Source organism: Mirounga angustirostris, unplaced genomic scaffold, assembly GCF_029215605.1.
Source record: "Mirounga angustirostris isolate CCGP_5_RB_7025 unplaced genomic scaffold, mMirAng1.0.hap1 SCAF_14, whole genome shotgun sequence".
NCBI classification, from domain to species: Eukaryota; Metazoa; Chordata; class Mammalia; order Carnivora; family Phocidae; genus Mirounga; species Mirounga angustirostris.
Window position 1 is genome coordinate 339,668 of NW_026991722.1, and position 14,147 is coordinate 353,814.

The 14,147-nt window shown below is 45.3% G+C and overlaps 1 protein-coding gene across 5 annotated transcripts; it reads left to right on the top strand.

Moving 5' to 3' along the window:
* The first annotated feature begins 1 nt into the window (after window position 1).
* Window positions 2-13,436, top strand: TXNL4A (thioredoxin like 4A). Of its 5 annotated transcripts, none has more exons than XM_045886509.3 (4): window positions 2-95; window positions 643-828; window positions 10,032-10,135; window positions 13,025-13,436. In XM_045886509.3, the coding sequence occupies exons 2-4, from the start codon at window positions 676-678 to the stop codon at window positions 13,194-13,196; spliced, it is 429 nt and encodes a 142-aa protein (XP_045742465.1). In that variant the 5' UTR covers window positions 2-95; window positions 643-675; the 3' UTR covers window positions 13,197-13,436. The 5 variants fall into 5 exon arrangements, with proteins under 5 accessions (XP_045742465.1, XP_045742464.1, XP_045742466.1 ...); XM_045886508.3 differs by having other exon boundaries at window positions 10-95; window positions 616-828; XM_045886510.3 differs by having other exon boundaries at window positions 18-95; window positions 613-828.
* Window positions 13,437-14,147: the final 711 nt, after the last annotated feature.

The following is a 14,147-nucleotide window of genomic DNA, read 5'->3' on the forward strand; positions in this document are numbered from 1 at the left end:
GCGGACACGCGCACGCTTTCGTCGGCGCGCACGCAGCGTCCGGCACGCGTACACGCCTGGAAGGACCGCAGCGCGGGACGCTGTAGTCCGCAGAGGTGCGAGCGAAGGCCGGTGGGGGGCGGGGGGGCAAGGGGGCTGGGGAGGGAGGGAGGGGCGGGAGCCGAAGGAGGCGGGAGGCGATCACCAGGGGTCTCCGCGCCGGGGCTGGGGTCTGCGGGCCTGCTCTCAGTCCCGTCCCCCTTCCTGGGGTAGCGCCCGGGGGTCGGGCTGGGGGGGGTGGCGAGATCCCCGTGGCCCCGGCCCCGCCCCTCCGTGGGACCGAGGGGCGCGGGCGGGGCCTGCGGGCGTGCTCTCAGTCCCGTCCCCCTTCCTGGGGTAGCGCCCGGGGGTCGGGCTGGGGGGGGTGGCGAGATCCCCGTGGCCCCGGCCCCGCCCCTCCGTGGGACCGAGGGGCGCGGGCGGGGCCTGCGGGCGTGCTCTCAGTCCCGTCCCCCTTCCTGGGGTAGCGCCCGGGGGTCGGGCTGGGGGGGGTGGCGAGATCCCCGTGGCCCCGGCCCCGCCCCTCCGTGCGGAGGGGCGCGGGCGGGGTGACGCTCGGCCGCCCTTGCCCAGCAGTCCGCGGGAAGGAGCGGGTGCCCGCAGTTCTCCTCGCAGCCCCCCGGACCCGCCTCCGAGATGTCGTATATGCTCCCGCACTTGCACAACGGCTGGCAGGTGGATCAGGCCATCCTTTCGGAGGAGGACCGCGTGGTGGTCATTCGCTTTGGGCACGACTGGGACCCCACCTGCATGAAGATGGACGAGGTGCTCTACAGTATAGCCGAGAAGGTAACGCAGCCCGGCCGCTGCGCGTGGCATTCCGGGGTCAGCCTCGGTGGCGGTCTGTTCCCTCCGCCTGGCCTGTGGGCAGTTGCAGACTGAGGTCCCACGTGCGTCCCCGCTCCTCGTTCAGCCTTCCTTTCTAACGCGCAGCCCGTTCAGCACAGACCTGTACGCATTAGCTTCTGCCCTCTTCTGGGCGAGGTTCCGTCGACTTTCCGGTTTTAAAGAGGTTCATGACTCCTCTGCAGTGCCCTGAGCAGAACGCACGTAGAGACTTTGGCAAGAACGATGGAGTTTGCTTAAACTGCTTAGTTTAAGAGGATTGTCCACTTTGGCTACATTGTTTCTTGTGTTCGTGAAGCAGAACATTCCTGGGAAGCGGACGGTAAACCCTGTTACTTTTCTTCTGGTCTTTTCCCCTGCATACTCTTTGTAAGTCGCTTGATTTGTAGCTTCCAGTGATTCAGTTGCAGGAGATGTTAGGAGAAAAGAGAATCGTGCTCCCGATTTTTAATGTTAGTACTGTAGCTTGTCCTGCTGCTTGTTTGCTGATAAGGGAAGTGCCGTCCTTGGCACTGTTATGTAACCAGGGCTTAGTGCTTTTCTGTAGTTTCTTCATGGTGATTTGAAGATAACTTTAATTTGGAGTTTTGCAGTTGTAGCAATAGGACAAAGAGCAAATACATAATGGTGTTAATAAAATATCTAACATTGACATTCCATAGATAATTTGAGAGGTCACTTTAATGAAGAGTAAAAGTAATGGAAACATTGAAGCCATGTTTTCTTTCAGAGGAATAAGGGGTTAAAATAACTTGGTAGATAGTAGCAGATGTAAGGATATATCTTGTATTTAGGAAAGGAAAATTTGACCTTCTGGGACATCTGGGGGGCTCAGTCAGTAGAGCGTGATGAGTTCGAGCCCCACATTGGGGTTAGTTTACTTAAAAAACAAACAACTAACCTTTCATTGCTAGTTTTTACTCTGTCCTATTTGGTAGAAGAGGCAAAGTGCGGCATGGGTGGTGGCATTGGGAACACTAGAGACCGTTCTTCTGTGTCAGTCATCATGAGTATCACTTGGAATACTTGTGAAGTGCATTTCAGAGGTTCTGATTCTATTGGTCTGGGGTGAGGTCCAGAAACAACCCTTTTAAGAAGCTGCCCTGGGAATTCTGATATGACTTTGAAAAACCCCTCGACAGAGGTCGGGATCAGAGTAGGCATGCTGTGGTTACCAGCCATTCCCTTCCTCTTCCTCAAGGAGCTTGAGGAGGTGCCTGGGGAACTCAGGAGAGCAGCAGTTTCCTGACACTGGGAATCCTCCCACTTGGGGTCAGAAGTCGTAAATGAAGTGGTGCCAGGAAATCATTTACGCCCTGCTTAGGTTATAGTGGTCAAGGGCAGATACTGCCGAGGTCAGTGAGGAACTGCCCACAAGCACTTTTCTGAGAAGCACACTGCTGCTCTGTTCACTTTGAAATAACTTAGGGTGTGTGTTCTGAATTCTACATTGCAGGTGGTGGTATAAACATCAGGTGATGACCAGCTCCCCCTGCCCTCAGCGCAAGGTCAGGATGCTTAGAGATGAGATGGTCATTTGGCTCCTCACATCTGAGCAAAACCAGCAAAATGCTCTTAGCTAGGAGACAGATTTTGTGTGTTAACATAAGCTTTTAGGGACTTTTATAGGAGTCTTTTCTCATCCCTTTATGTCGTTATAGACTGAATCTCTGTATCATTGGTGGACGCACTCTTTTTTGGTATTGACTCTATTGATAAGAACAGCTTAACTGGGCTCACTTTGAGTATTTTTCTTTTTTTTTTTAAGGTACTTTTCCTTTTGTCCAAAAATTTTGATAAACTTTTAATAAAATATTATTACAGTACAGTTATTAAAAATGCAAACTTGAAACGCATCACAAGTTTATTGCTTTATTTTCTTCTTAGTATAAAGGCAAAATAAGAGTTTATAATTCTGGAAGCCCTTTTTGGGGAAGCTCAAGAGGAATTTTTGAAATTTAAGGTTTTAGTATAAAGAACAACTTAACTCTATTTAAAAATCTCCCTCTGCAGAAATGGCAGATGGTGGGGGATCTTCCTCATCTTGTTACGAGCCCTGTTTGGATACCCCAGCTGTTTTAAAGTGAGTAAAAGTTCCACTGTTTAGGCTGGTCTTGATTCGATTGTTTCTCCTGGAATGTGGTGTGTTGACTTAATGCTTTGGCAGTGCCAGCCTCCAGACCCCCACCTCATGCTGGGTTAGTTTTGAGCTGCACTGAAAACGTAAGAGATCTACGAGACAATTTTATAGATGTCTGGAATTTGGTAGAGTGATAATAACAAAGTTTCCTGTTCAGCAGCTGATTTTATGCACAGCTTCAAAGAGAGACTGTTTTGTGTACCTCTGAGCTGTCTTGCCATTTTGTAGGAACAGTTTGTCACAGCTCATCCCATGATGGGAAGGAATAAATGGGACATTTAATTTTTGTGTGTTAAAAAAAACCCATACAGATAGAGTTTAAAATATGCAAAACCTCAATGATATCGTTGACTCGTGATCATACATTCTAATAAAGTTGTATATAAGACAACTATATGTATGGAACTTTTGGAAATGATTTTAAGGGATCATTCTTAAGCGTTGCATAAAGTAAATCGAACCTTATTGGAAGTTGACGTATAGTCAAATGAGGTATTTCATAAGGGCCAAGAAAATGCGTATGTTTGCTATGGATTTGTGTTTCTGGGTATGACAGCCTTGGAGCTAGCAGCAAGCTATGAGGGACAGGATGGAGTGCTGGCTAAGAGTAGGGACCAAGCTAGCTCCTGCTCCTTACTCCCATATGATCTTAAGTAACTTGTCTCTGTGCCTCATTTTACTCATCTGTAAGAAAAGGACAATAGTGCCTAACCCATACGGTAGTCATGAGGAGAGAATTAATAGAACAGACTTCTGGAACACTTCTGTCACATAGCAAGTAACATATTCCGTAATCATTAGCCACTGTTATCAGCATCATCATTCACATCACAAAATTTGCAGGAGTTATTGTGATAGAGCTAATCGGGCAAATAGTTTGGGAAAATAAAGTTACCATGCAGTTTTTTGATGGCTTTGACATGAATCACCTAAAAAATGGCTCTTCGGAAATAAAATACATAGTGGCAATTGACAGTCCAGAACATGTTTTTCCAGCATTTTATGTGGGTTCTTGGCTGGAGGAGGAGCTCTATTTAGAAGGTTGGAATGGTGGTTGGTATACTGTGCTGGCCTTCAGTCTTAGTGATTCGCATGAGTTACTTTCACTTGGAGACAGGTCATGTAGAAGGACTGCTGAACAGCTTAATCAGTGACCTGCTGAAGAAAAAGGAGTGTGCTTATAAAATGTGTAGGCAACAGGGCTGGAAAGGATGTTTACTATTATAAATGATCAGCAACTTGATAATAGAAACAAAATTTGTACATAGAGTTCCTGGTTTTTAAAAAATACTAGTAACAACCAATTAAAATTACTGCAAACATAGTAGGTAAAATATTATTTTAGATATAGAAGACATATGCAAATAAGTTTAAAGCACCATTTCAAAAGATGACTCCCATGGGTAGAGAGGCAAAGAACTTAAAAAAGAGGAAATTCTAATGGTTAAGTAAACTTCAGAGCCATACACATTAAAATAGTGTACTATTGTTTCTTAGATATATCAGAGATAAAAAAGGTACTTATTGTGGTGTGGAGAAAGTTAATCCTGATATCTTTTTGGAAAGCAGTTTGGCATTGTATGAAAAGCCTTAAGGACTCAGTCACCCTCCCTCTTCAGTAGGCAAACTTGTATGCTCTACAAGACTTCTGCTATAATTTCTAGCAAACTGGAAGCACCGACAATCAGTGTCTGATGGTAGGAGAGCATGGTGATGACTGTAATCTCTAGTTTTTGAGCATTTAGACCAGTTACCTTGCCAGGTAGGACACAGACCCCTGACCGTGGTCCCCATGACGACTCCTGAGGTAGGGATGCCAAGTAATTTGTCCAGACTCGGAGATGGACAGTTGGGATTTGAACTGGGAATGTCCTCGGCACTGGATGGAATATTATTTGGCCATTAAAAATTATTTTCTAAGCTTTTTAAATACCATGGGCATTTGTTAATGATGTCGCTGGAGAAAGCAGAATGTATGTGATTTCCTCACGAGTGAACATGTGGGTCTGGGGAAAGGGAAACACTTTTCACTGTAAGACACTCATTCTATTAATTTTATTTGACTGTCATATATTTTTAAATTATATAACTTGTTTAAAAAATACTGGGCTGGAGCATCTGGTTGGCTCAGTCAGAAGAGCATGCAACTCTCGATCTTGGGGCCTTGAGTTCAAGCTCCATGTTGGGAGTAGAGTTTACTTAACAACAAAAAATTCTGGGCTGGACACATGGCAGTGGTTTTTCCATTCCATTTCTATATTTTCAAAGTGAACATTTTTTAAATGGAGAAAATATAGTAGATACCTAGCTTCATTTCAGTTTTATAAAAAATACACAGGGTTATAGTTAAGCACAGATTCCTTAATGCAAGTGAAATGTTCAGGCAAAATAGTTCAGACCGTGTGGAAGGCATCACGGCAGAAGCCATGTAGCCCGTGTTAGGAGAAGCTTTGACATATGGAGGCTTTTCCAGAGGAAAAAGACTGGCAGGGAGGCACAGAGTTGGAGGAAGTCCACTCGGTGCTGCCTGGCTGGATGCACGATCCCTTTCTCTGCAAGTCCGTGAGAACCTCTGTCCAGAAGAAGTGGCACCATCTCTGAAGGCTGGTCTCTTTGAACTCTGAACTCAGGATTACATAATTAAGCTCATGCTGCCCAAAAACACATTTTTAGTGACAATAATGTGTTTCTTGCATTTCAAAATACAAGTCTATTGTTAAAGTTCATTCAATAAATATTTACTAGTACTGTGTGAGTCAGGTACTGTTTGGCTCTGAGGACACATCGGTAAAGACACAGACATGGTTCTGAGCCTCACATTTATCTGCAGGACCATAATGTAATTCATATAGGGGGGAAGAAAATTAAGTACTGGGGTGTCACTTGGTGGTTTACTTCTTTTTTTTAGAGAGAGCAAGAGAGTGAGCAGTAGGAGGGGCAGAAGGAGGGGGAGAGACATTCTCAAGCAGATTCCCCACTGAGCATGGAGCCCGACATGGGGCTTGATCGCAGGACCCTGAGATCACAACCTGAGCTGAAACCAAGAGTTGGATGCTCAACCTGACTGTGCCACCAAGGTGCCCCTGTTCATTTTACTCCTGACTGAGCTAGAGTTTTCTTACTCACCGTTGGAAGCAAAAGGAAATAGGGCCTGCTCTTAAAGTCTCACTATAAAAACCAGCATTTATAGTGTGAAAATTACGTGATATCATTGAGTTGGGGTAGTTGAATGTCCTCATGAATAAAATAGATGAGATACATTTTGATCACTTTTAAGAGGATGTGGTTTCGTGTGTCAATTTCTGCTTTAACTTGGGAAATTTGGAGGTTCTAGGAACCAGAACCAGTTGGCTAAATAATTCACATTGAGTCAGAAAGGCATCTCGGGCTTCCGTTGGATTGGCAGCTTATGCTTTAGGAGGCAAATGTACGTCTGTATGTCTGGTTATACTATAATGTTAATATCTTCATTTTAAATTATGGTATCTTTGTTTTATATGTAAAAAGTAATAATGTATCTCTGCTTAGTGAAATTCAGGTGTAGGCAGAAGGTTAAGAACTCACAGGGTCACTTTGGCCGGTACAGCTGTGCAGAGGAGCGTGCTGCTATCCTGAGGGATGTGGAAGGAACATTTTGCACAGAGGCTCTTTGGACCAGTGGTGCACAGTGCACATCACCACCCAGCCACCTTCTCTTCTTGCACAAAAGAGGGAGTTGGGGGTGGCCGGGGGAAACCCTATCTCTCTACACCTGAGACCCTCAGTGACTTCCCTCTTTTCATAGCCAGGCTCCTTGCAGGGCCTGTCCATACTTAATGCCTTGTGTGGGTCTTGCACGGTCACTGATGACCTTCCAGTAGCCAGAATCACAGATGCCCACAGCCTTCATCTGACATGAGCTCTCCGGTACTTGACCCAGCTCCCGCCGTGGATGGGTCCCTTGACTTGGTTTGTGAGTGTGCCTCCCTGGCCACCCCTGTCCTTTCCTTGGCTCTCCAGTGGGCTGGCTGGACCAGCCACTGCTGGATGCAGACGGCAGTGGTGTCCTTGGCAGAGCCATCCCAGAATTACTTGTAAGACCTTCTCTCTAGATGCTCCTTAGTTTTCTTAAGTCCCCAACCCACTCCTTACTTGGAAACAAACAAGTAATAACCTGAACTTCTTGGGCCTAGAAGGGCCCTTGTCTGCATTTCCAGGCTCATGTTCCACCTCTGACCCCATGTCCCAGCTGCTGCCTCTGCCCTTTCTTTGTTCTCTCCTGGCATCTTTATCTTGCACAGGCAGCCCTCCTAGCCTGGCACATTCCCCACTCCCCCAGGACCTCCTGCCCTCTTCGGGCAGGCTAATTCTTTCAAGACTTGGGTAGGGAATCCCATCCAGAGGTTGGGCTTTGGAGCCAGATTTGGTGAGTCTCAGCTTTGCTGCTTGCTTCCCTGTGCAGCTTAGAGTCGCTTTGTCTTTCTGAGCCTTAATTTCATTGTACACAAAACATTAATAATGTCTCTATTTGGGGGTGTTAAAAGAATTAGAAATAAGGCGTGTCTTGCACAGAGTGGGCTCTCAGTCTGTGGTGAGGAAAGAGCACGTTCCAGGTTTGGGGGTAAGTGAACTTGACGTGATACTTTGCTTCCCGCTAGAATTCAGAGTGGGGGTTAGATAGACCAGATAGAACAAGAAGGCAAAGGAGATGTAGACTTGTATCTTTAAACAAGTTACTTTTATTCAATTGCCTCCTGATTATGAAATGTCTATTGAATTGAGTCCTTATGTTATCTAAAATTTTTTTCATACAGTAAAAAGGACAAAAGTTGTGATTTTACTTTTTTTCTAAAGTACGTAATTTATAGTCCTGCCCACTGATTTTTAGTCTAATTGAATATTTACATGGTGATTCCATAAGTTAATATTTAATATAATAATTGTTATTGGTGTTTATTTTGTGCATTAGCCAACAGAGCAAGGCATTGAAGGGATAAAAATGAGTCAGGGTTCCTACCTGACCATTTTGTGTATATTTATACACACTGACCATTTTATGGTCTTAACTTCTGTGCTGCAGTTTCTGTTTTATTTTTAAATAAAATCAGAATACAATTGATGAGTTAACCCCTGAAAATAAAACTGGGTTCTGGTGCCCTGACCAGCACATTCTCGCTGTTGGCACAGGAAACCAGGATTTCAGAGATGGGTATCAACAATATAAAGGCGCTGCATTAAGGCTTTTTGGAAACGGTGTGTAGACAGCGGGCACATGGTGGTGTCAGAGCCCTCACGCAGAGAGCTGCTGCTTAAGGGTTTTTTAGGCTTTCTCCTGACCAGTGCTGTGGGGCAAAAGGAGTCCTCGTTAGATGTAAACTTTTTTTGGTGATGGTGGCTTAAGTTTCTCTGTTAAGTATTTTTTAATAGTCCCCAAAGCAGAGAGGAGCATACCCCTCTGACCCTATTGCTCAGGTTCAGCAGTTCCCAATACTTTGTCAGTCTTGTGTCACCTGACCCCTGACATTTTTCATGCTGCAGTATGTGAAGCAAATCCCAGAAACCACATTATTTCATCTGCAAATTATATTCAGAATTTTAGAATTAGTTTTGTATGCATTTCCTGGGGCTGCAGTAACAAAGCCTCGCAAACTGGGCAGAGGAAACAACAGAAGTCTGTCCTCTCACATTCTGGGGGCCGAGAGTCCCAAACCGAGGCGTCCGCAGGGCCATGCAGCCTCTGAAACCTTCTAGGGAGAATGCCTCCGCACATCCTCCATGCTCTGGAGTCGTCCGCCATCTTTGGTGCTCTTGGCTTGTAGATGTCTTGCTCTCTAAAAGTCATCCATGGCCACTTCTCTAAAGGACACCATCCGGAATGGCCGGTCCCATCATAGCTGATGACATCTGCAAGGACCCTCTTCCAAATAAGGCCACATTAAGGCCACATTCTGAGGACTGGGGGTTAGGACTCCAGCGCATCTCTTTGTGTGGGGGACACAACTCAGCCCGTAACGTACAGATTGGTATAAGCTGCCCGGAAGGCACTGAGACAGCATTTATAAGGGCTTTTAAAATGTCACGTCCTTTGTTATATTCTATTTTAGGAATTTATCTTTGGAAATAATGAAATATGTACACAAATTAAGGGTAAGAATGTTCATAGGTGAATAATTGGTATTAATGAAAAATCTGAATTATTTTCATGAAAAATCAGAAAATAATGGAAGAATGGTAAAATAATGACATAACCATTTGATAAAGTATTATGTAGCCATAAATATTGTGTTTGGGGAAAGTATATAATTTGTATAAGAGAATGTCCATAATTAAAGCAGGATATAAAATACTGTGGTATGATCACATTTTATTTAAATAGTATAGACAGATTTATATGTCTGTGTATGTGTGTGTGTGTATAACAGAAAAAAATGGGAAAGAATTTACTAAAAATATTTGTAGCAGTTAACTCTGGGTGTTGGGATTGGAGGTGATTCTGTTTTATTAATAGTTTTCTGAGTTTTCTAAATCCTGTCTGATGAACTTGGAATTAGTGAAAAAAAATGAAAGAATATTTGTTATATGCAATGTTTTTTGGAGTACTAGTCTACTCATATTTGTAGGTGTTCAAACCTAAGTGGGAGAAACATATGGCTGAATTCTAAAGGCATGTCTTAAAGCAGTTGTTGATTATGTGCAATAAAGTATTTGGAAAAGTACAAATTTAGAAAAGTTCATATAGATTATTACTAGATCAGCATGAATAATGTATCTGTGGACATTTTCTGCAGGAGTCCCATAACTTGGTATTCTGAAAATGTTAAAGCAAGGTTAACAGCCAGTTGTCAGGACCCTGAACGTGTTGCATTATCTTCCTGTGTGTTAGTGCTCCTGGGAAAAAAGTGTTGGGGAGTTGGTTTGAAAATTGTCCTCTATACACAAATTCTTGTGTTTGTTTTTTAATGTGCTTTTACAGAATAAGAAATTGATGTGTTATTTTATAGGGTTTTTTTCAATCTCTTACTTTTAGGTTAAAAATTTTGCAGTTATTTATCTTGTGGATATTACAGAAGTGCCTGACTTCAACAAAATGTATGAGTTATACGATCCGTGTACTGTCATGTTTTTCTTCAGGTATGTTCTCTTAAAGTTAACACTTCACTTGAACGTTGTTGGTCTGGAAGTTTGCTGTAATCAAGATATCTTTACATTTGATGGTATTTATGTAATAAAGTTGAGTAACATCATGAGTCAAAAAAAGTTGTGGAGATTTAATTCGGAAAGAAATCACCATTTGGCATTGTTTTTACTTGTCAAATTTTCTGTTTATTGTTATTACAAAAGTTGACAAATAGCAGTATTAAGCATTAGACATACCCCGTTCCTAACTGGTAGGGAATGTCTGGGTGGATTGTATAGGGTGTGTATTGGCTTTATGTTCTGTGTAACAAATGAGCTCAATGTTCTGTTGCTCAAGTTCAGGCAGGCTCAGTGGGTTTCCTCTCAGGGTCTCACGAGGCCCCGGTCACGGGCTGGGCCCTTATCGGCGCTGTCAGTCGGGGAAGAAGCCACTGGCTCATTGGGTTGTTGGCTGAATGCAGTTCCCTGTGGTCATGGGCCTGAGGTCGCTGACTCCTTGCTGGCTGTATGCTGGGCCCTCCCTGCTCCTGGAGGCCCTTCCATCTCCACAGCCTGCACCATCTCTGCAATTTCCTGTTCTGCTTCTACGAGCATGTGAATGGAATAGACTCACCCAAATAATCCAGGATTATCTCCTTACTTTAAAGTCAGTTGACTAGTAACCTTCGAGACATCTGCCAGACTCCGTTTGTCTGTAACATCACTGATGGTTGGCATCTCATCACATCACAGTCCCAGGGATGAGGGCAGGAACTTCATGGGGTTGAATTTAGGATTTTGTCTACCATGGTCTGCCCTCTGGCTCCAAAGATTCACGTCCTTCCCATATGCAAAATCAGGTATGGATGAGGCTTCTTAGGCTCCTGGACACCCCTTATCTGTGGCCCCAGCTCTCCCAGTACACAGTGTGGGACAGCATAGGAAATAGGTCTGGTTTCTCAAGGGGACGTGAGAAAGAAGGGGCTGACACCCCAGCCCTGGGAGGGTTCTGCCTGGGCTTTCCTGCCTTTTCCAGGAAAGGTGTGTGCAGCTGGGCCATTTTTCAGCCTACTGCAGCCAGTAGCATTTTGGGGTTCTGTCATCTCCCTTTCACTGCACCGCCGGTCCCCTGCAGCCCAAGTCCCTGTCCTGGGCATCTGCAAAGATCCGGGAGGTGCACCGTTCCTCACTTCGGAGCTTTCCTGGGCTTCTGCTCAAGGTCGTGTGGCCTCTTCCATGTCTCTGCCATTTCTGCATTGCAGCCTATTCTGCCATCTGGAGGGGCTGGGACTTCATTCTTTCTGTTAGCGGTTCTTACACCACGTTGTCTGTCCACAGCAGGGAGAAAGCAGGCAGCCCCTTCAGGACTTGGCTGTTTCCTCAGGTGCACATCCAGGTGCATCCTTACGACTTCTGCTTTCCCCAGAAGCAGGCCAGTGGCCCTGATGTCCTGCCCCCACGTAACAAGGGCCCCTTCCCTCCATCCCCAGCAGTGCGTTCCTTCCTTCCTTTGGAGCCCATCAGCCATGCTCCCCAAGTCCGTGTTTCTACGAACAGGCTCTCCAAAGCAGTCTAGGTCCTTTCGGCCATGCTGCTCAAAATTCTCCCCAAACCCTTCAGGTGCGACTGGTGAGGGCCGTCTTGGGTCCAGCCTCCCGCTGCCTGTGGCCAGCCTGACCTAGGCACGGTGGACGCTGGGGTGGAGGAGGCTGCAGAAAGAAGGCGCTGGATGCTGGTGTGTTAGGTCTGGCGCTGCTCTCAGAAGAGAAGACGAACCTCCTTCCACTCTTTCTAAGACAAGGCGCATCAGTACTTAAGTTAATTTTCTCACCAAATGCGTATATTGAGTCCTGCCAGGTTTTGTGGTCTAGCGACAGGACATTAAGTCAGATTAAGACAGGGTTCCTGCCATCACCGAACTGCACGGATTGGCAACAGCTGAGTAAATGAGCAAAGGGAAACAGGTGCCAGAGGACGGGTATTTATAGAGACAGAAGTACTGAGTCAGCGTGGCGGGAGCTGAAGGACATTTGGAGGAAGTTTAGAATGAGCTCGTGCATTCCAGGGGGCGGGCACACGGGCATGAAAAGTCAGGCCATATCAGGGGAACCTGTAAGAACGTGGTGGCTGACAGGTGATGGAGGGAGGAACAGGGTCCAGACCCCCAGATTCCTGGGCCCGAGTGAGGATGTGGAATGTTATCCTGAAAGTAAATGTTTGCAGCAGAGAAGAAACATCAAATTTGCCTTTTGGATGCTCAGTCTGGTTGGAAGGCGGCCAGACTGGAGACTTCAGGGTGGAGTACTTCATTCTTGTAGAAGTGAAAAGTTAAATAAATGAAAATTAATCTTCAACAAACTTGGAAGAATTAGTGCACCAAGGACAACAAGGGTTAATATCTTTGTAAAGTACACATATAAATTCATTTTTTAAAGTAGCCTCTTAAAAAATAAATTTGTAAAGTATCATCTACTTCCCTAATTGTAGAATTGCAAAATATACTGACTTCACAATTAGGACTTTATTATTAATAAAGTGGTACACTAGGTGCTCACAAGAGCACCATGAAAAACTCATATTGTATTTCCTAGGTAAATTAGTAACAGTCCTCTGGAAAACAGTTTCACTTTCCAAGTGACTGAAACTGTCCTGTAGGGTGTTTGTCCTAAGGGAGTAGCTAAACAGAAGGCTTGCAAGCAAGCCTTTTTTAAAGGCGAGCGTTTTTAAAATAGGATTTAGGTTGTTTCCATCTTCTAAATCGTGGTGGATCCTCTTGACTGTGTGTGTTCTTAACTAATGTTAAACAAGAGCTTGTGATGGTGGGAAACAGAAGGCATTTTTTTTCACAGAACTCTTTTTTAGAAGGATTTTTGTGAGCATTGACCCCCTGTCTCCTCTTTGCAGGAACAAGCACATCATGATTGACCTGGGTACTGGTAACAACAACAAGATCAACTGGGCCATGGAAGACAAACAGGAAATGATAGACATCATCGAGACTGTGTACCGGGGTGCCCGGAAAGGTCGCGGCCTGGTCGTGTCTCCAAAGGACTACTCCACGAAGTACAGATACTGAGCTCAGCCCAGCCTCCATGCACAGAAATGGTGTGCAGTCGTTTTCATGTGGAAATATTGGAAACTATTTAAAGACTTAGAGAAAGCGTTTGGAAGAGAATACGAAGATGAAGGGGTTGGAAGGTCTTTGCAATAAGGGTTGCATGGCCTCAACTCTCCGCCTGCCTGGCCGTCGTATTTTTATATTAGCAAATATCTGTAAATATCTAGCTGAAATAAATAAAATATGCAATGATGGAAAGTCATAATTGCTTGTTTTTTAAGAAACTTGCCATACAGATTACGGATTTTGGCAGTCCGAAATTACTTGTCATCTTTCCCATTGGAGTGGAATTCAGGTGTATGTCCTATGGGGCCACTGTGTTTGGTTCGCCCGGCGCTGGGGATCTATGTGAGCTTCCCAGGGCTGCCGTAACAAAGAGGCCCAGACTGGGTGACAACAGACATGAGCTGTGTTGCAAATCTGAAGGCAAGAACTCCAGATCCAGGGGTGGTCAGGGTGGTTCCTTTGGGGCTGTAATGGAGAATCTCTGCTCCCTACCCCTCTCCCAGATTCTGCTAGTTTCTGGCAATCTTTGGCATCCTTTGGCTTGGTGCTTCACCCCAATCCTGGCCTTCGTCTTCACATGGCCTTCTCCCTGTGTGTCTGTGTCCAAATTTCCTCTTCTTATAAGGACACTGGTCATTGGAGAGGGTCACCCTGCAGCAGCATGACCTCACCTTAACTAACTACATCTGTGATGACCCTTTCTCCAAATAAGGCACATTGTACTGGGGATTACAACTCCCGACATAGTGGGGCGCCTGGGTGGCTCAGTCGGTGAAGTGTCTGCCTTCGGCTCAGGTCACGATCCCAAGGTCCTGGGATCGAGCCCTGTGTTGGGCTCCCTGCTCAGCGGGGAGTCTGTTTCTCCCTCTGCTGCTCCCCCTGCTTGTGCTCACTCTCTGTCAA

Coding starts and splice junctions, on each gene's coding strand:
- TXNL4A (XM_045886509.3), top strand. CDS start 676: ATGTCGTATATGCTCCCGCACTTGCACAACGGCTGGCAGGTGGATCAG. Junction 829..10,031: donor TCTACAGTATAGCCGAGAAG/GTAACGCAGCCC, acceptor TCTTACTTTTAG/GTTAAAAATTTTGCAGTTAT. Junction 10,136..13,024: donor ACTGTCATGTTTTTCTTCAG/GTATGTTCTCTT, acceptor TCCTCTTTGCAG/GAACAAGCACATCATGATTG.